General features: G+C 41.9%; 2 protein-coding genes across 3 annotated transcripts in view; both read left to right on the top strand.

The window, feature by feature from the left end:
• The window catches only part of pax2b (paired box 2b), a gene marked incomplete at both ends in the record, with an annotated part of 33,727 nt that extends 20,064 nt beyond the window's left edge, over positions 1–13,663 (top strand). For both annotated transcript variants that reach the window (XM_083787231.1, XM_083787230.1), the window contains 4 exons: positions 1,024–1,138; positions 10,977–11,078; positions 12,873–12,959; positions 13,587–13,663. In XM_083787231.1, coding sequence (XP_083643357.1) covers positions 1,024–1,138; positions 10,977–11,078; positions 12,873–12,959; positions 13,587–13,663 — 381 coding nt within the window. The remainder of the gene's footprint in view (positions 1–1,023; positions 1,139–10,976; positions 11,079–12,872; positions 12,960–13,586) is intronic.
• The window catches only part of LOC310874153 (carbohydrate sulfotransferase 3-like), a 305,274-nt gene that overhangs the window by 170,812 nt on the left and 112,354 nt on the right, over positions 1–22,108 (top strand). The window lies entirely within an intron of this gene.

The following is a 22,108-nucleotide window of genomic DNA, read 5'->3' as shown; positions in this document are numbered from 1 at the left end:
TCTTTTTAACAAAAAACCCTAATCCAACACCAGCCCCTAAACCCACGCTGGGCAAGACCTATGCTGTAGTCAGAGTGTATAATCTTTTGGGGCGGAAGTTATGGGATTTTGGTACCGCTTAAGGAAATGACGTTGCCGCTTTACAAATCAGTTTAGATTCTCCTTGAAGGAAACGTGTGTTGTGATTGGTCGAGAAAATTTCTATCCGGGGGAAATACATCTGACGGATGTTCCGGCCCGACACTTCCGCCGATTCACTCTCTGCCTTAGGTTGTGACCAGGCTTTTCTCTTGGCAGATGAATAAGGAGAGAAGGCTGGGACCGAGGCTACCCTAAACCTAATCCCTAAATGCCTAATCCTTTAACCCTAACCCAGCCTGAATCTTTTACTACTGTAATTGTAACCTATTAAAGTTTTAAAAATAATCTATTAACGTGAAATCCCAAGAAAATGGTCCTCACAAGTTCAATTTCTGGCACGCATGCTCACATGCAGTCTCTCACGCACACACACAAACTCTCATACACATTTATATGAAGTGCTCTCAAACACATTTACACCAACGGTTCCCAAACGTCAAAGGCCACCAAAATAATAATATTTGAATACCACCCTGACAAGCACTTGGAATTGTAGGCATAGCATTTAGTTTGACTCTGTCAAACTAAGTTAGCCTAAGTTAGATTGGCTATTTCCACAATGTTTGCCTCTTTCTTATATTACTATTTGGCCAATTTGGTATTACAAAGGTCTTAAAAGGCATTCAATTGGAACGTTAGAAATGTGCAGGTACCCTGTATACACTTGTATGTTGGTTTGTTTACTGTTAGAAAATAATGTTGTACATTAAGCTAATCATCTGCGGGCCCCCCCAAAAAATAATTTGGGGACCCCCTCAGTTTGGGAACCACTGGTATTATACACAATGTAGAACAACTCATGGAGGGCCAGAGGATGTCCACCTAGGAGTTGTTTTGGTTGTGTAATAATGATTGAACTGTCATGGCCGTTCCACCATGCAGGCTAACGAGTACTCGCTCCCCGCCCTGAACCCCGGCCTGGACGAAGTCAAACCCAGTTTGTCCTCCGGCGCCAACCCAGACCTGGGCCCCGGCGTGTCGCAAAGCTACCCTGTAGGTAAGATCAAGTGCCGTACTGTAGTAGTACAACAAACAACAAGCACTGTGTGTGTGTGCGTGTGTGCGTGCGCTGCAGTTATATGCTGCCAAGCCACTGCTTCAGCTGAGGGGGGGATTATTATCTTGTTTTACAACCATGGAAAAAAAGTGAAATAAAAAACTAAAAAAAGAGAAAAGAATGTTGTGCAATTTGAATGCCCGTCCGCCGTCTGCCCGTCAAAAATAAAAGCAAGACACAAACACAAAAAAAAGTAAAGCGTGAATACTTTTTTTTGGATACCTCTCGACTCTTGAGCTGAAAAGGTGATAACGACAATGTGGTACGAGAGCTATGACGTTAGCAGCAGTCTTCCATCTTGTGTTTTTTGCTGAACAAGCAAGGGTGATAAAGAGAGGGGGGGTGGGTTGGGGGGGTCTGGGCTGGCTGTTCAGTCACTGTTGGACAAGGACCTTTGGTGTCAGCACATCACAACTATGACTGTGTATCAGTGCAAGGTCTCGCAAAGCCACCGGGACTGAGTGCTGTACGTGTTCCATCCGATGCCACTCGGCGTCGTGGCTGCACTGGTGATTTGTTAGAACTGCACGGGAGCCTTGTGTGCGACGTGGAGATTTGTGTGTACGTTCTAAAAACCATGGGGGGGGGGGGGATGAAAAGGAAAAGCAGCACTGTGCCTTGTAAATATGCTGTGGCATTTCTGCAACCAAACTATAATACTGTGATCATTTTCTCTCCCTCTTATCACTCTCTACCCCCCCCCCTCTCTCTCTCTCCCCCCCTCTCTCTCCCTCTCTCTCTCTCCCCCTCTCTCTCTCTCTCTCTCCCTCTCTCCCTCTCTCTCTCTCTCTCGCTCCCTCATCTTCCCATTCTCCTTGTCACAGTTAATGACTGCCTGGCTAATTGAAATATTGTTTCATTGTTGCCATGTTATTACCAAGAAGAAGGTTAAGTTTACTGAAAGTTTACGATTACTGCCACGGCCTGAGATTAATATACGGAGCTTTTATTAAAATTCATATAATTATGCAGCAAGCCCATCAAAAAAAAAGAAAAAAGGCAACGAGTTCTTGCGTAGGGGGGGAAGGACAGGGTGATTGAAAATTGCGGCAGGCAGCTCCCCCCCGTTCTCAAATGATAGCCGAGCAGCCTTATGAGAAAAGAAAGGCCCTTTTCTCATTAATATGTGGGAGGTAGATTTCCCCTGTAAGGTGGGCCTCGTGAGAAGGAAGGTGTGTGTTTGTCCTTTGTGTCCTGATGGCTCCCCGGGTCCTACTAGTTCACTGCAACTGGGCGACCATTGTTTGCACCGGTGGTGGAAAAAGTACTCGGTTGTTTTACCTAAGTAAAGTATCAATAACGCAATGTAGAAATACTGTGTTACAAAGTAAAAATGTCCTTGAGTAAAATGTACAAAAGTATGGGCATCAAAATGTACTTACCAAAAGTAAAAGTACGTATTGTGCAGAATGTCCCATATTTATGGTAAGTTTTCAAATCGGCTATTTTCATATGGTCGAGGGCTGGTTAATGTATGTTTTGTAATAACAATCAAAATCTACAAAGTAACTAATAATTGTTAAATAAGTGTTCAAATAAATGTAGTGGCGTAAAAGTACAATATTTGTATAATGACAAATACCTCAAAATTGTACTTGAGTAAATGTAGCCTACTCCCCACCCTAGTCCTACTAGTTCACTGTAACTGGGCGACCATTGTTTGCACCTGGGATGTTTTACAGGGGGTGGGTGTCTCCGCAGAGATGGCCATTGAAGGCTTGCGCGCTCTAATGCAGAAAAGCAATGCAGAAGTGAACAAAGAATAGTTTGACACACCAACAACGCCTGACTTTGTCGCCACCACCGAGAATAGCCCCATCGACGAGCTCGGGAGCATTTTTGGATCATCTGTTTTGTTGTGTGATATACCTATACACGTTACACCCCCCCAAACGCGTAAAATTAGGCATACTGTAACACAAATTCATGCGGTGAGGCACTGTGCATATTTCGATGCAACACCTATATTATGTATGAGAATTATTATATTGGTTTCTCTCTAATTCTAGTACCGTACATGTCCATGTCGCTGGAGACAAAGAAACAACACATGAGAGGTCAGCCTAATGGAACAAGCAGCACTTTGACTTTCTACGGTGGTTAGTTAGTGTGGTTTTTGTCTCCGTGGGAGTGTGGATAAGAGGTGATACTCAGGTGTGTGGTCTCTGATGGCTGAGTGTTACAGTTTACTTGCCAGCGATAAGCCTGGCTGGCTGAGGATTTCGTTTTAGCTGTACAAAAAAAGGAAAAAAAAAGTAGTAAATTATCTTGCAAGCATTTAGGCCGAGATCCAATTTCAAATTAATTGTGTCTTTACGGGGGAAAGAACTGGAGATTACGTTCATCCTTAAAATGCTTTCTAACACCAATTAAAAAGCCTGCAGTTATTGATCTTGTTGATTTTATGTCCCGGAATTTGCATAATCTATTACAAATGAATGATTCATAAGCGTGCTCATTGCCAGACATCCGAATTCTCAGTGAACTGAAAGGCTTGAGAGATAGAAATCTTTTGTGTTCTCTGCTTCATCCTATTAGGGCTCAAAAGTACCTGCAAATCAGGCTCCAATAAGAAAGGGATTTAAGGGCATTGTGCACATCATCGAAATTCAGGGGCAAGAAGCCACTTCCATTAAAACATTATTTTTCTCTCTCTCCCTCTCTCCCCTCACATTAATATGGTATTACCCACTAAATAGTCCCTATTAACTCATAAAAACACCAAAGGGTTCCATGAATATGTGGATGGGACAATTGCATATTGTTAGGTAATTTCCATTGTTGATATGGGAAGTAATTTCTTTGATGAATTCCCCTCCGAGAGATGGATTTCATCTCAGGTGCTTCTTATTCTTGCACATTGAAACTACTTAAAATTCATATCGGCTGAGCCTTGGGTGAATTCATGAATAGTGGAAGGAGGAGCTGAACTGAACTTTTTTGTGTATCTTGAAAAATAAGTGAGGAGATGGCTTCGATACGGGCAATTGTCCACCATTTTATAACAAAGTAGCTGTCTGTATAATATATATCCTGAAATTACTCAGCCCACCGACGCTTGGTGGGGCTTCAAGACTTCAGAGCCGCCTTTGAACACAGAGCCAATTCCCCTGAGCACTCAGTGGGAGTTTTACACCTCTCTCCTCCTGAGGACCTGTTTAAACCTATTCCCTGCTGAGCCTGTTAACGGGAGACTCTCAAGCCCTCTTGTCCCCGAGTCAATGACACTCCTCTCCTCTTCAATGGCCTAAGCAGGTGCTCCACACACTCGCTTGGTCTCCATCCGTCCCGTGCTTGCGCTCATTAGAAACAAAAAGTTGTGGGCTGCCGAGGGCCGTCATTTGAACTCTTTAAACTTTCCATTTCAATTAAAGAAGCCGAGTGAGTGCTCCCTGCGTGAACTTTCTGACAGCAAAGCACAAAGACTTTGCCGTTGTCCAGTGAGCAGCGAGCAACGATCAGACGGCGAACCTGCTGTCAGTGATGTGTGGCCCCGATGACAAACCGCTTGCCTCTCCTCCCACAGGGGAACTTCAGGCCTGGGCTCCGAAATTAATGCTTATTTCGTCTTCACAAAAGCAAACTAACCTTTGAGCACACATTTGATAATGAATGACTTTCAGCCGGTGTTCGGGGAATTAAAGCAATTTGGCTCTCCAAACATTCTTTACTTAGTTGTAATTAATTAGGGTGCAGAGATTTTTGGCTGGTGATAAATTGCTCTATTCTGCATATAGCCTAGAAAATGGAGGTCAAAGATTTCCGGTTGTTGTTGTAGCAAACACGAAGGTGTCCCTGTCATGGTAAATGTAATACTCTCGCAAGCAAAAGAGTCATTCACAAATGACTTTGTTCCTGTGCCAAATAAAAAGAAGGTCACTCGGTTTTCCTGTTTGTGTTTTAAGAAATCAAGCCGATATGAATGCTGGAAGGGCCGTACATCGCGGGGTCGATGTTTGTCATGTTGTTGTGGTTTGAGAATGAGATACACTACTCGCGCATCTGTGTCTTTCAAAGACATAATCGCACGATGACGGGACTAGTTTCTTCCAGGGTGAAATGTTCCCCAGTTGAAGCGACATTCTTCTCGTCACTCGGTACAAGTGGAGATCTGGGAAAGAATAGGCAGCCATTCCTTTCTGTACATTGTGTTTCGTTTGTTCACAGTTGGAAATTGTTTATAGTAAATTGTCGCTGTCAATGGACTAGGGTTAGGGTCTCGTACTGCACTGTAGCACAAGTCATTTCAAGCAAATAAACAAAGTGGAATAAAATTCCACCACAAACTCAACTGAAAGAATGAAACTGTGTTCTTATCTCAATAGATCCTGCTACAAACCATGCCATCTCTCATTAACCACTTACTGTAAACAGGAATCAAGAATCAACGTGATAAACTTTAAACCCTATTTGACAGGAATCTAGGCCTATACTAGGTGCCCCCCCCCCCCCCCTTTCCCTGTACTCCAAATCTCTTCGCAGAAAATTGCAGCAGATCAGCTATTTTTGCGGAATGTTCACCCCAGAATAGGGATGCTAGGGATCATGTGGGCAAAACAGGCTTTTTTTGGAACAGCCGACAAAACAAAAACAAAAATATTTTCATTGATCTGTGTTGGAAGGGAGAAAAAGAGGGCAGAGGAAAATAAATAGCTTGATTTTCTGGCGTTGAATCTAAGGGGACTGTCGGCTGAAGCAGACATTATAAAGAAGTCCGTCTTTTAATGAGAATCTGGGCACACATCTCTGTTGTAAAACAACAATGGCTAGGATGCAGCTAATGAGGCTATCATTGGCTATACAGAGAGTCCTTTCAACTGGTGCCTCTCTCAAAGAGGGGCTTTAAGGGGGACATAAAGCAACAGACAGAGAGTGCCTGGCAATCATATACAACTGTAGTGTACACAGTAACATTCCCAGCATTAATTGAACACAAATAGCAATGAACGGACCCAAATTTGCTGTCTAAGTTGGACTAAGAAGTGTAAAAAGCATCGATGGCAAATATTCTGACTGATTTGTATATCATGTTGGTTTTCAAAATGTGATCTTGATGGTGAGTTTAATGGTGCCTTTCCACTGCGTGACATTGACATGGCATAACATGACTAGCCTTTGCCTTTTTTCTCTACCATTAAGAAAAAATACTTTTTTGTTTGTACACCTCCTTTGAGGTTCCAGCAAGCTTTGGTGATCCCAAAAGGTATCAGACTACTGATTGGTCAGAGAGAGTATTAGCTTGAACTGTGTCATTGTTTAGTACTCTCATAATGCAAAGGGTTGGAGATGGGTAGTAGTACAGTATGTGTGCTTACTATCTATTGTGGAAAACAAAGCTAATCGAGTGGAAAAGCACCATACTTGTACTATTCCTTTAAATTATTACAGCACAAAAACCACTGTGAATCTGCTGTATTTCTCATGAATGCACCCAGATTGGAACAGGGATATCATGCCATCACCAAGTACAAGCCTTGGAGAAACCTTGTTGTAAAATCACCCATACAGTATTGTTCAGACAAAAGAACAATCCAATGTTCTTATCCTCCATTTCAGTACATCATGTTCTGTGTTTTACATCCTACCATCACAGTGAGAGGTACAGTTAAGCCTCCCTGAAAGAAAATAATATGAGGTCTCCAGACATTTGAGATTGCACCTATGTACTTGCATAGCTGCTTACCTAGAGAGTAAAATGACCTCAGCTCAAATCCTGTTGTAATGTGATCAAAGGACCATAATCAAACTGTTAGTTTCTCCAGTGTGTCTGTCTTGTAATCGTAGTAGTAGTAGTAGTAGTTATAGCGTTATTAACGTTAGGGTAAGTGATATGTTTTGGTTGAAACAAAACTTTTTCTTAAAAGTTTAAAGCACTATTTTCTGATGGTAATCATTGCGTTTAGTAACAGGAGTCTCCCCATTGATCCAGCTGTTTAATAAACATAACATACATGTTCAGATACAGTAAGTGACGACATTCCAGCTAATGAATGAATGAATGAGAGGGTGTGCGCGTGACATCATTATCATACCCAGAAGTTATGTGTGAACGCTACTGAGTGTCAAAAAACTACTTTCTGGCCTTGACAGCCCATATATCACTTTGCCACTCGATTTGCCACTCACTTTATGCATGCACATATATACTCTCTATAAGGAGGCTTCATTTTGTCATTTGTCCCAGTTCCAATTTTGTCTGTTCATTTCTTTGTGTTATTACTTCCAATTTAACTTGTCTAATCTGTATCCTGAATGAGTTCTCTATCCTGATTGGAGACAATCAGTATTCTGACCTGAAATGTTGAGCACAATCAGAATATACAGCTGTTTAATGCTTATTTTAACCAAAGAAAATCACTTGCACTACCTTTAAGTTATGTCTTGATCTGGTACATTCATTTCATGTTGCTTTGTAGTGGAAATTCCCTGTAAGTTCGGTTATAACAGCATTGTTGGAACAGCTTTGTAGCTTCACCATACATGTATGTTTTCATAACACCCGCCTATGAGACTTTAACAGCAGCAGCAATTGTTGGCCTTTGTAGTACACCATTTGCTGTACGCAATGAATAAAACTGTGCTTTTGTTGTTGTTGTTGGATTATAGTATTGCTCCTAAAGATGAATAGCTTGGAAAGTTTAACATTTTGCTGTCTTCTTAGCTTTCTTGCTATACCGCTATAATTTACTTACGATAGTGAAAATAGCTGATCGGCTATTTTAAATGTATTTTCAGAAAAAGTGAGATATTTGGAGTCGATTGTCAGACAAAGGCTTGGCATTAATATACAGTATGAGCTTATATTTAAACTCTGGTTGCCAATATTTGGGAAATAAGTGGCTGGTGTGGCTGCTCCCACAATAATGTATGACAAATTGGACAGATGCGTGTTATTGCACCAACACAAAAGCTCCCACTGTTGTGTGTCAGTGTGTGTGGCATGCACATACAGAACAGTGGGAGCGCGTGCGCCCGCGCCCACGCACACACACACACACACACACACACACACACACACACACACACACACACGCACACGCACACGCACACGCACACGCACACGCACGCACGCACGCACGCACGCACGCACGCACGCTCATTCACAATCCCCCTCCAACCCGGCTAGACCCCCCACCCACAGTGCTCCCACAGCTCTCTTTGACTGAGGTGCACTGGCTTGTGGCTAACTAATTCTTATTATAAATGAATGGTCTGCCATGACCTCACTCTTCTCTGTAAAGCTCTTAGCACACAGCGGAGCCCTTCAGTCTTTAAGCACTTTAACCGTGTTCAAACACAAATGCGGCGGCGATCATCGCTGTGCGCGTTCAAATATAGTCAAATGCCAAAAAGTCCCTAATCGGTTTATGAATCATTCCCATTTTCAAATGAACACAAGATAAGACACATTTTATCGCTCATATCTTGATTTTATTATTTGCGCCGCTTGCACATATGAGTGAATGTTCATGCGTGTTAGTGAGTGTGCGTGTCTGCGTGTGCGCGTGCACCGGGCACGCTTGTGTGATCTTGTGCAATGCCCCCCATGTCACTCTCTCATATTGTGTGCATGTGTTGTCCTATCTCTCCTCCATCCTGGCAGAAGCGTTCACTCATCCATCCCCATCCTGCATTAATCAGGAGCCGTATGAGGCTTCCATGGCTCCTTTCACACCCACCTCCACCTCCTCCTCCCTGGTGGACATCCAGCCCTGCCACCACCCTGCCCTTTCACTAGAGGCCCCATGCTCCTTTTCATACCCTACTGGCCCCCGTAGGGCCTCGCAGCAGCCAATATGTTGGCCAGCCTTTATACCAGCAGGTACTAACATTAACGCAAACGTGCCATGACTTCCCCCTCAATGCAATGAAAAACACTTAAGACCTGCATGGCGTTCCCTATTTTGGGTCATCATAGGTGAAGTTGGTGAACATCATAGGTGAACATATTCACCCCCCCCCCCCCCCCCCCCCCCACATATTTTTACTATTTGTTTTTAGGCTTGGGGTTCTTTAGGATTCCTTAACATTGCATCTCCTTTAACGATTCCAAAGAGATCGTTACGGTCAATTTGGATTCTTCTTACGTTTGGTTTCATTTGTACACGCTCAGAGAATCAGTTCCAAATGTGATGGAACAGATTCTGTTTCCTACATTTTGCATCCGATTACCCCTGATCCCATTCATTGTATGACAATGTATACGTATAGGGGCTTAATTAGATATCATGTAAAGAAAAAGTCATTTGACCACTGCTTCTTCACTCGTGAGCAATACTAATTGGCGGCACTATTGTTTATTAGTTAGCATGATACATTTATTTGCCTGTGCAAGTATCATTCGTGCCTTGCTCTATAGCGGTTTCAGATGTTATCAGATGATTTAATCAGATGAGAGTCCTTATCAACACCATGCAATGAAGCCAGTATGGACATTAACCACATACTGATGTTGTTGTCAGCCCTTGTCCGAAGTGGTGTTGGTCGCGCCGTCCAACTGTTTACTAACCGTAACCCTAAATCTAACCCCTAACCCTAACCTCAGTCTTAACCGGCCACGTAATTCCCCTAACCTCATATCAGTCTTAACCGGCCATTTAACCCATTTTGGGGCTGGAACCCCTTTTGGTGTTAGCATTATGTTATGTAGCTTGTAGGTCTGCTATTTTTGAAGAAGAACGACTGACATAGAAACATAGCTTTTTCAGAAAACTGTCAGGATGTAGAAGACATTTTTACTACTCGCGGTATAGGCAGCATGTGGAAATGGCCAGTGATTATCGGTTGACAGCGTTCAAAGCGTTTCGTTGCTCATATACACATTCTGGCAGGGAAAAACACTGGCTGTCTGGGGGACGGCAAACCATTTAGCCAAGGCAAGGCCCCTCTGTCCTCTGGGCCATTCTGTCACAACAAAACTACTCCCAGTTTTCAATAAACACACAAAAAAGGCATACAAAATCACTTTCGCATCGTTATTCGTCTCAGAATGTCTCGTTTTGGCTCGCGGCTTGCGGAGGAAGCACATAAACGCTGCTTGCTTTACTTGCCTGCATGTACTGTATCTAGTGAACATTCATTGTTTATATAAAACCCAATAAACAGCAGATAAGTGCAGATGCCACTCTAACGCCACACTATGTCTCGTGGCGTTATACGCGGTATTATGCCCACCAGCTTTCCTCATTAAAGCTCCATTGGGAGATAATTTCCCCCTTTGAGCGCGAGTGGCCCTCTTCGCTGACAATGTACGCGGGGGCCTCGTCGACCACGGCGCTGGCCAGATTGGGTTCTTCTGTGAGTGCGGTGGCCCAAAAAGCACAGTGGCTCGGGGGGCAGCATGGGGAGGGGGGGGACGGGACCCAACCGTCACTCCCAATTACAGAGCTGAATATGGAGCATCTGCACTCGAGAGGCCAGTGTAGTTGGTCCTTACAATTGCGCTCTGCCCTAGCTAATGGAGAAAGAGAGAGGAGGCTCATGGAGTTCAGTAAAGGTCGCTATATTTAGACAATGGTATTTGATTGTTGCAACGAGGAGACTTCTTTATTACTTTAAAGTAGTTCTTTTTTTTAGAGGTGGAATGATTTTGATCTTGACTAACATTTTGAGGTCTGTGTCTTATTTAGTTCAAGGCATTAATCAGTACAAAAGTTGTGCTCTAACGTGTGCTTTCTTTTCTGTCACATAAGATGGTGACAGAGGTGTGATGGCGGTGTTGTCACGTTTTAACAGTGAAAACAGTAGTAATGAAGTGTTCTTTGTGTTGTCTCTCTAGGTCGGGATATGGCCAACACAACCTTACCTGGGTACCCCCCTCATGTTCCCCCTACAGGCCAGGGCAGCTACCCCACCTCCACACTCGCTGGAATGGTTCCTGGTGAGTGAAAAAAACCCACTTAATTTTATTAAAAACAGTGAAAATAGCAGATCTACAAGATTGTGAGCTTCATAGTACGATGAAGTACAGTATATAGGGTTTAGCATAAGTGGTAAATTGTTTAACAGAGGGCAAATCGAACCTTTTTAGGGGTCAATTTTAAAACTGAGTTAATAACACTAAGGATTTGGCAGTGTATTCATATGTATCTGTGTTTAACAGGGCATTGCCCTCAAAAAAGAGCAAATGCAAGGACCCAGAAGCCCAGTCTCAGCACCAAATTACACAGGAAGGCACTGAATATTGACCTGTAGGGTGAGAGGCACACACATGCCTATATTAGCTCCCTGCATATGATTGGATTAGACAGGTGGAATAAGTGATCAGAGACAGGGGAGAGGAGAGTTTCTTCCCTTCCTATAACCTTCCCTTCCTTCCTTATTGGCTCATTATCTCCCCGGCATGGCCACTCTCAGCGGCCGTCGATAAACAGCGGCTCCCCAGCCCCGGCGCTCCAGAGCATATCCCTTTCCCCCCCACTACTTAACCTGCAGTTCAGGTTCACAGCAAACAGTTAAGGGTCAAAAGACAAGAGAGGCATGGGAGCCTGGTAAATATTCAAATGGATATCTCTCCGAGGAGGAGGCCGGGGCTAGTGTTTCACTACCAGACACGAGCAGGAACGGATCTGTTTTTGGATACTCTGCGGTTTAGCATTTTACTTTGAGGTGGTTAACCCATGTGGAAAGGGAAAACCAATCAAGTGAGGAGTCTTGTTAGCATATCATTAAGCCGACTGCGTGACAAAGACGACTGGGAATCCTAATCTGGGCGGATGCTGTCGATTCTTCTATAATTCACCGCCTTTTTGTTCTTTCTGATTTCGACTCGTGTTATGCAATGCAGACAATACAGCACCGCTTTGCTATTAGCAGAGAGAGAGAGAGAGAGAGAGAGAGAGAGAGAGAGTGAGAGAGATACAGTATATATATATTTTTTTATTTTTTTTGCTTTGAGATATACACCAGCACAGTTCTCGGAGAGAGATCATGTGCACAGTGAGACGTAGTTAAACTTCCTGTTGTTTTCCATTTGTTCTCATGTTGACAGAGCAAAAGATGAGAGCCTCAATCCCTCGGGCAGTGGTTATACTGTACGTTATAAGACATTCATCCAACCCACAGCCACTAAGATTTAGTGACGGGGCCCGAAACACTGTTAAAGCAAAGCTATTTCTCACACAGCATCGTATAAAATCTAGCCTTTATTGTGTCATAAAAGAAAGAATGGCGTTGAACCAACAGCAATGCTCCATGACATGGAGAGCCCAAGTTACTTCCCTGTGCAATGAAACTCCCCGAGATATACAAAACGTTAGACCCAGGGAATCGGGGGGGCCAGTTCAGATTGAGGTCATTAAAATTCTCCAAAGAAATACTGCCAGATTTATTGTGCCATGTGAAAAATGTATGCATGAAAACTGTTTAATGCCACAAGGTATTTATTAGAATGGTTTGGAATATACTGTAGCATAAATAATGGCCAGATATCCATAAATGGGACGGGGAAAGCCTCCTTTAGTGCGGCATCCTGTATTGTTCAGTGTTGCATAACTTAAGTGAAATGAAAAAGAAATAAATTACTTGCTTGACTGCTCTCACACAGATGACTATCATTTTCTCCCTCAAATTGCATCCAGTTTGAATGATGAGAAATGACTGCATGTGAAAAGGTAATGGTTTGACACATTGAAATGCTAATTGATTTGTTGTTGTTTTTTTTTCTTTCTTCCAGGGAGCGAGTTTTCGGGGAACCCCTACAGCCATCCGCAGTACACAACCTACAACGAAGCGTGGCGATTCAGTAACCCAGCATTACTAAGTGAGTATGAATTAAACTAAAATATAGGATCAAAATTGTATTTTGTTGCTGTCTGGGGTTGAAACCATGCATTTCCAAAGCCGTAGCTTTTTTATATTATTTAAAAAAAAAGAAATTGTTAAGTAGCCTGAGATGGTAGAGCTGCTATTTTCACTACTTTCGTGTGACACTTAATTGTATGCTAAAGTAAGGCATACAATTACGAAAAACATGACAAGTTCAAATTCATATGAGGTTTCTGCCTGACAGCAACAGTAATTGTGAAATAACATGAATGCCTTTTCTTTTTCTTTTCAACTACCCTGCATGGGACATAAAGTATAACGAATAAACCTAAACCAATTTGAGATCAAAACCCATTTTGGGCGGGAACCCCTTTTGGTGTTAGCATTATGCTATGCTATAGCTATTGAAAAGTAGCAGATCTACAAGCTCATATCGCGCCACCGAGTGGCGCGCTACGAGCTTGTAGGTCTGCTATTTTTGAGAAATCGAAGAACCACTGACATAGAAACATAGCTTTTCCAGAAAACTGTCAGGATGTAGATCTCAGGTCAGAATGCGTTTTAAGGTTGGTTGACGGTGTTACATCATGTGTTGCACTCTTCTTCTTCTGTTAACTTTTAGGTTCCCCTTATTATTATAGTGCCGCATCGAGAGGCTCCGCCCCTCCCACTGCTGCCACTGCCTATGACCGCCACTAGTTACCATGGAAACCAAATCAACCTGCAAGACCGTGGCCTGAGTCTCCACCACCACCACAGTGGAGTGTATGGTCTGTTGGACACTGGGGGCAGCTGCGCGTAAAATGTACCCTACAACACACGCACACACACACACACACACACGCTGCGCGCACGCGCAAAGGCACACACCCACAGTCACACACAGACACACACACACACAGACACACACACACACACACACACACACACAATGAAGAAAAACACTTGTTTCAGGATTCCCCAGCCAACTTCTCTTCTCTCATCTCAAAGTTCGGGACATTTTGGAGGGAAAAAAAAGCCTCCAACCTCTTCTTCAATCTACAAAACAAGACTCCATGTTTATGAGACACTGAAAGACTTTTACTCCCTTAAACTAAAAAAAAACTACAAATACAAAATAAAAATTAATAATGTATCAAAACGACCAAGGACATTTATTTTCACGGTATTATTATAGCTGCGAGACAGCTTTTTTTCCGTTTGTTCCATCATGGATCGATATTCTACTGTACATTCCTACCCTTTGACGGATCTCACCAACGAGGAAGCTGGCCTCAGCTGAGCTTATACGCTTAATCTATTTCGGGAGGGGGTGTAGTAGTGGACGTGGAACCGTGTGGTTCCATTTGCCCACACAAACCCCAGTTAAATGTACTGTGTGGTTAAATGGAACTGTGTGGTTCCATTTGCCCACACAAACCCCAGTTAAATGTAGTGAGTGGCCTTCAATTCTTCATCGTGTCCCGTCCCCCCCACTCCAGTGGTTCTCAACCTGCGGGTCGGGATCCCCAGGGAGGGGCGTCCCCGCATGATTTATTTGGGGGTGGTCCCCAGATGACAGTGAAGTGACCATTTAAGGCTTTTTTAAGACCTCTTTCTTGAAAAGAAAAAGAGTGTTACTACATCAAAAGTAATCAACAAACTATACTGCAAGAACTGGTCATCTCATTGGCCAAGTTGTCAAGTAAGAAAGAGGCAACATTTGTGAAAACAGCTGATCTACAAGCTCGCATCGCCTCACGTTTGCAAGGTGTTGTGAGCTTGTAGATCGGCTATTTTCCCCCTATTTAATCTGTTGGAACTGAGTCAAACTAAATGCAATGCCTCAGCTCCTACAATTCCGAGACAAGCTTATGGGTGGGCGGGTGTGTGTGTGTGTGTGTGTGTGTGTGTGTGTGTGTGTGTGTGTGTGTGTGTGTGTGTGTGTGTGTGGGGGGGGTCCCCCAGTTCAAATTTGCTGATCATTCTGGGGTGTCACGGCCCGAAATGGTTGGGAACCACTGGAGAGTCTCCACTCCACCATGCAGTGAGATCCAAGCAGAGAGGGGGATTAGCAACGCTACGATGCAGCCATGCAGGCTGGGAGCTCTGTCTGCTACTGCGGTCAAGTTGTTCTAATCCATCTGAGCATAGAGTCACTTGTATAACTAACCAAACACTCAGCATCAATAAATCAATTGCATTTTTTTTAACGATGCCATGAGAAGATTAGGAACATGTTCTCTGTGATACACAATCAAGATGTATAAAATAAAATAAATGAAAGAAAATGAAATAAATTAAAATTAAATCAGACTTGTCGATTTGAAAATAGGGGTTGGGGAGGGTGGGGAGGGGAGGGGAGCCATTATCATGGTCTTCTATTTGCAAGGTTTCAATATAACTAGTAAATATATTCTTGAAAATATTTTTTTTATTTCATTTTTTGATAATTCTTAATGACGTCTTACTGAATTGCAGACAGCTTGACTAGTGTTTTAATATTTACTATTCTTATTTGTCAGGACACAAGAGATCATGAGGCAAACTGTTTCTTTATTTTATTTTATTTTTGTTAATTTTTGCACTATTTTGCAACAACACTGGAGCGTTATTTTGCAAATGATGATGATGACGATGATGATGCAGATTTCAAATTTGCTTCACAGAAAAATCATGAAACCAACCATGACTCTTGGTCTGAAAAGGCACTTACAGAATCAGTTGCCACTACTGTTCATTGTCATTGTCCATTTTGTGTGACTCGGATGCTTTAAAAATGGTTCATTATTTCGTCTAACCCTGAGAGTTTCGTAATGATGCTGCCTTTGACGTGCACTATTCTTAAAATATCACTGGCCATATGAACCATTTTAAGTTGACTTAAGTCTTTGGCATTTAACTACTGAGCAACAACAAGCCTATTAAAATTAAAAAGTATATTTGGATCTCATTTAATGCCCTAAACATGTGTTTCTCACAGAATCAGCTTCCATGCATGTTTTGGCCCAAGGTATCATGATCATTCACAAGTTTCTTCGTCTGAAATAACATAAAAAAGATGGATTTGATGAACGTGCTCGAGCCGCAACTGTCAAGTGAATGTATTTTAAATCGCATTTGCCAAAGACTTATAGTTCTTGTTAATATTTAATTTACAGCCCGCCTTTATGCATCATGAGAGCAGTATTATTAGCATAAACACACATTGTTCATGATGAAAGTGTATGTATAAATTCTATGCAGTGCAGAGGTGGTCACCATAATGCATATTAAGCTGTAAACCTAAAGGTAGGTGGAATTTATTTAATGTTATGTTATTTACAACTTGTTCATTTGTAGAATGATTGTGTGTGTGTGTGTGTGTGTGTGTGTGTGTGTGTGTGTGTGTGTGTGTGCGCGTGCGCATGCGTGTGTACATGTGTGTGTGCATGCATGTGAGCGTGTGTGCGTGTGTGTGATGTGAAGACACTTCTCTGTAAATACAAAAAGAAAAATGTCTTTCTTGTTCATGTGCATTATCACTTTCATTATACTCGTCTCACTTGTACAATAATAAAGTGTCTGAAATCTTTTAAGTAAACGGAGCGCATGACTTTCTGATTATGGACCATCAAGCGTCGTGTTGTTTTAGGTTTTTGGAATTTGATGACTACAAAACAGAGGGAAAGGTAAAGCAATACACTTATGGATGAATATCATGGCCCCAGCACCCACACATAAAAAAAACATATACTGTAATAACTAAAACATGTTAAAAATAATTATATTAAGAGTATGTATCTGCCTATATCTATCTGAGTATGCCAGTCTATGCCATTCTGATACCATGTAATAATGACATGATATTTCATTTACAGTCATGTTTGGTTGGTTCAGTTGATTGACTGTTTTATACTCTTACTGCAGTATTTACCTTATAATTTGACTAACTTAGAGCTGCAGTTTACCTTTTACTTTCAAGGACCCATATGGACCCTTATGGGTCTGTCTAAACATACAGACAGCCAATTTACAGAGAGACACATTCAACATACAAGTCAGTCAACATGTTTACGGAACTTTGTTCATCATTCAACAGTGTGGATGCTCACATCTTCATTATCGTTGATGGTTAACGTTACAGTTATCATTCTTGGGGTGGGCAAAGACTGAGGTGAATTTATCCAAGTCATGTCATTGTAAACCCACCTTTGGCTGTAAAAGAGGTGCAGTTTCATCAGCCATCTTTGCTACACATTAGTTCAGTGTGGTTCTCAAAGTGGGGTCCGGGGACCCCCAGGGATCATTGAGGGGGTTCCAGTCGGTTCCCAGCTAAATTAGTTAATATATAGTATCAAAATCAGTTAAATACTTAAACCCTATCGATCTGCTAATTAAAAAAAAAAATCTTGAATTTGTTTTTGAAACAATTTAACAACACACATGGGGGTCCCTGGCACAACATATTTTCTGATGGTGTTCTGCGACCAAATATAAATTTGGGGGTGGTTGACATGAAAAGGTTTGAGAATCACTGCATTAGTTCTTTTTTGTAATTCACAAATTTTTTGTAAGTATATGTACACGTAAGAAGTTGAAATTACATTGGAAACGACAAAATTACTTGCTCTTCTCTGATCATATAATGTTAGTGTTTTTGTAAGACACTGTAATGAATTCAGGCATTCTGACACAAATGTATACTTTTGGGGTACAAAGATCACAGGGCAACTCCGAGAGCATACAAACGGAACCAAATTGGTTCCGTTTGTACGCTCTCATGGGGTCAAATTAAGCCTCAGGATTTCTTACGGTGTACATGGGAGGGCTTTACAGCGAGAATGCCTCTGAATGTTTTCTCCATGATGTGGATCAGTGAACAGCACATAAAGTGTTTAACCTCAACGCTTTGTAAAGCTGAATTAATTTTTCTACCACTGTGCCTGAAATTCAATTTGTGCCAAGTTGCAAAGAGACGTTTATGCATGAAATCCTTCCTAGAGCTTATTCTAACTCCGTTTCCGCCATAATCCCCCCCCCCCCCCCACTGTTACGGCTCTTGTGTGAATGAGTAATATCATTATTGATTTACAACAAGTGGGCAGTGTCCGATTAACGTTTAGAAAAGGATTTCGGAGGCATACATGATAATAATGGAGGAGGTATGTACATTTTGTATGCTATCGAGCAAATTGACTGTAGTGCTGGCATTACACAGTGGAAATATACTTACTACTGTATGTTCAAGATTTATCAAGTCTTTTATCCCCAAGTCAAACACTGTACTCAATAGCTTATGCACTTATATTAGGATGGCTATTACAATGGCTCTGACATGACTCCTAAAGCCTGTTATACTCCGAAATATTAGCCGATCTACAAGCTCACAACAAATGTGACCTTGCAGATCAGCTTGCTTTACACAACCACTACACAGAACCATATCTATAGTAAAACACACTAATGAACGAAATTTCATTTATTGCCAGTGATGGAAGTACTCACATGTTTTACTTAAAGGTATATTCAGTGATTTCACTTAATTCAAATATCACTTATTTTTTTGTTTTGTTGTGATAATCCTCCCTACTATAGAGTGTGCGGGCCATATAAGGAGTTCCTCCCTGTCCCCAGTTAAACCCTGGGGGTCAAAAAACCTTAGGTTTCGTTTTTGACTCTCTATCCTGATTGGACGAAAGGCTGGGTCCCACAGCCAAAAACGAAACCTAAGGTTTTTTGAGTGAAATCACTGAATATACCTTTAAGTAAAAGTATCAATAATGCAATGTAGATATACTCTGTTACAAGTATAAAAAATTTACTTGAGTAAAAGTACAAGAATATCGGCCTCAAAATATACTTAAAGTCGAATGGCAGTAATATATATAGGGCTATATAAGTGGTTATAGTGTGTTTTGTAATAATCAAAATCTACAAATTAACTAGTAAGTAGTAACTAAGAGAGGAAGAAAAAGTATTGAAACAGTAAAATAAATACCTCAACATTGTACTTCAAGTACTTACACCACTGTCTAGAAACATACTAATGAACATAATTCGCTGTGGTAAGTAGTAGTACACTTTACATCTATCTCTTCTCCAACTATGAAATTCACATTTCTCTCCGAGTAAAAAAAGAAAGTCAAGTTCTCTTCTGAGACGGACCGAGAGCTGAAGTGTTGACTTGTTCCGGTGCTCTCTGATCCCTCTCAGTCCAAGACGGGAACCTTTTCCACATTGTAAATCAATTTCTCTGCCTGTTGTTTATTTCATAGCTCCCCTGTGAAGCATCTAAAGCCGCTGTTTCTGTCAGCTCCTAACTGTCGTATGTGTTTGTCATTCACAGGCCTTGTTAAAGAAGGGGGGGAAGGAGAAAAAAGAAAAGAAAAACACTTGACTCCTGCCTTTCCCCCCAGCTGAGAATTCCCAGTAGTGAAATTATTCCATTTAGATGGAAACTTTTTTGTCACTCTCCTGTCTAAATGGGCATATCTGGCTCTCTCACTGAAACCAATAAAGTGTGAACCCGGATGCATCTGTCAATCAAAGCTCATCTTAGCTGCAGCATGCCAGATGACAACAGCATCCATACGAAGAAAAAAAGGAGAGATGATGACAGAAAAGGCCTCATCTGATTGGCTCTTATCGGACAGACAGTAACGAAAAGCACCTGTCACTGTCATTGCTTCTCAACCACTCGATTCTAAAGGAACCGAGAACAAATATGATTTTTTTTACGGATTGACAAAATCAAGGAAGGCTACAAGTTTTAATGTCGCAGCCCCAAAGTTCTATGTACTGTACTGTGCCATAGTTTAGCAATCAAGCTAATGCCGCCTAAAACAGTCCATTTATCAGCATGAGAAATTACATTGATTCAGAAAAAAACAATAGTTACTCTGCCTAATAGATACGCCGCGTTTTATCACGCTGCCGTCAGACTCTGAAATAAATGCAATTACTTATTGAATAATAAGTAATTATTTTAATGCTTAGCGTATATGTATTCTCCTGGTACTTCATCCATTAGCATTATCCAAGATCATCCAAGCCTACTGGCCCCAATATACACTAAATGCCAAAAAAGTTATGCAAGGCTAAAGGAAAGTCTGCTGACCTACACTGTAAAATTGGAGTCTTAACCCATTCTGTACGGGAACCTCTTTTGGTGTTTTAACTAAGCATTACGTTATACTTTAGCTATTGAAAAATAGCAGATCTACAAGCTCATAGAGCGCCACCGAGTGGTGCGCTACGAGCTTGTTGGTCCATCAGTTTTGGAATATGTACACGGACCAATGTGTCCGTGGCAAAAAACTTGGTCTTATCCGTGGTAAATGTTTGATTTTATTCATAATGTACTTATTTTGATCATATGACCCAATTTACTGAATGACAATCAAGTCTCCAGGTTTTATTTTCATAATGTGCATGACACTGATTTACTATACGACACTATGGCACATTAGGAGTCCACTAGTACTAGTGGTTCTCAAATGTTGTATTTGCAAGGACCCCCATAACTCAGTGTACTGTACAAATGTTCATTTTGACAAAAATGTCTACCACAAGCCAACATAGCGATGACCCCTGTGTGTAAGAGATCATAGTAGCACATTCATTTAAAACCTTCGTCGTCCGTTCTTTGCAAGCCCCCCAAAAATCTGATTCTGTGTGCAAGGGCCATTGCAGGGTCCATTTTTACACACTCTGGAAGAGTCTCTACAAGAGGAACTGTTGCATCCACTTGACTCTAAAAACTGTGTGCAGCTTCTAAGGCGCAATTCAGACTCCTATTTTAGAGCCGAATAAAAGTCGGTTCAGCTCTGTAGAGACTACAATGTGACGTCATTTGAGGTTCGGGGGGGCGGGTGCCGTCCTAAAGTCGGCTCTTCGGTGCTACTGAAAATTTCTGACGAGCCGAAATCATTTCGGCACTACAGCACCGAAACAGCGGTAAAATAGGAGTATGAATCGGCCTTAAGAGCTGATGTCTCATTCATACGCTAAAAAGAGGAGACCTGTAAGAAGTACTTTACTTTTAATTTACTTAAGTACTGTACAATTGTCTGTACTTTTATTTCTACTCCTCTAAGCTACTCAGAGGCAAATCTTGCACTTTTACTCCTCTACAATTATTTAACAACTTTAGTTACTAGTTACTTTGTAGATTTTTATTATTATTACAAAACATACATTACCCACTTATATTCATTTCGGCCATTTGTAAATAGACGATCTAAACCAAATACACACTTTTGCATGCATGCATGCATGCACTCCCGTTTCAAAAGGTTACTTTTTATACTTGCGAAATGGCACATTCTGCATCATTCCACCACTGCCGACTGACACCCAGAATGGGGACTAACGGATGCATGCTAAAAGCGTGCATTTGGTTTCATTTGTACACTCAGAGTTACAGTAAAATGAACACTAAGGATTTGACAGTGTACATTGCAGTGCTGCAGCCAACGCACTGATATGATAGAAGACCTCGTGTGTTATACAGCGTAACTCATCATGCATAACTTCAAAATACCACAGCAGGTCTATCTGTTGACCTTTGCAGTCCTAATGCGTACTCCTACCGAATATGCTCTCTCTCTCGCACGCACGCACGCACGCACGCACGCACGCACGCACGCACACACACACACACACACACACACACACACACACACACACACACACACACACACACACACACACACACACACACACACACACACACACACACACACACACACACACACACACACACACACACACACACACACACACACACACACACACACACACACACACACACACACACACACGACTCTCTATCTCTCTGCGTGGTTGTACAAGTGGTGCTATGAATATGCTGCAGCGACTGAATTATAATTTGGTTACTGGCGTGTCAAATGTACAATAAATCCTCAGGATGTTGTCATTTGCAATGCCGCCGCCGCCCCAAGAGCAGGGCTGGAGGGGGGGAAAAAAAATTATGAAAATGTATTTCACGTCTTCATATCCGAACACCATGGCTTTGACATTATGCGATACAGGAAATAGATCTGCTGCTTTATGTGCTGTATCTAATTGGATACGGCAATATATAATATGGCGCTCCAGTATCTATCAATTGCCGTGTTAGACCTGTTTGTATGGCGGGGTGTCAGCAGGGCGGCCTAGCTT

The sequence above is a fragment of the Protomyctophum parallelum genome (assembly GCF_964188405.1).
Source record: "Protomyctophum parallelum genome assembly, chromosome: 17".
Lineage (NCBI taxonomy): Eukaryota > Metazoa > Chordata > Actinopteri > Myctophiformes > Myctophidae > Protomyctophum > Protomyctophum parallelum.
The sequence above is the reverse complement of the archived record's forward strand: the minus strand, read 5'-3'. Positions and strand labels throughout refer to the sequence as shown.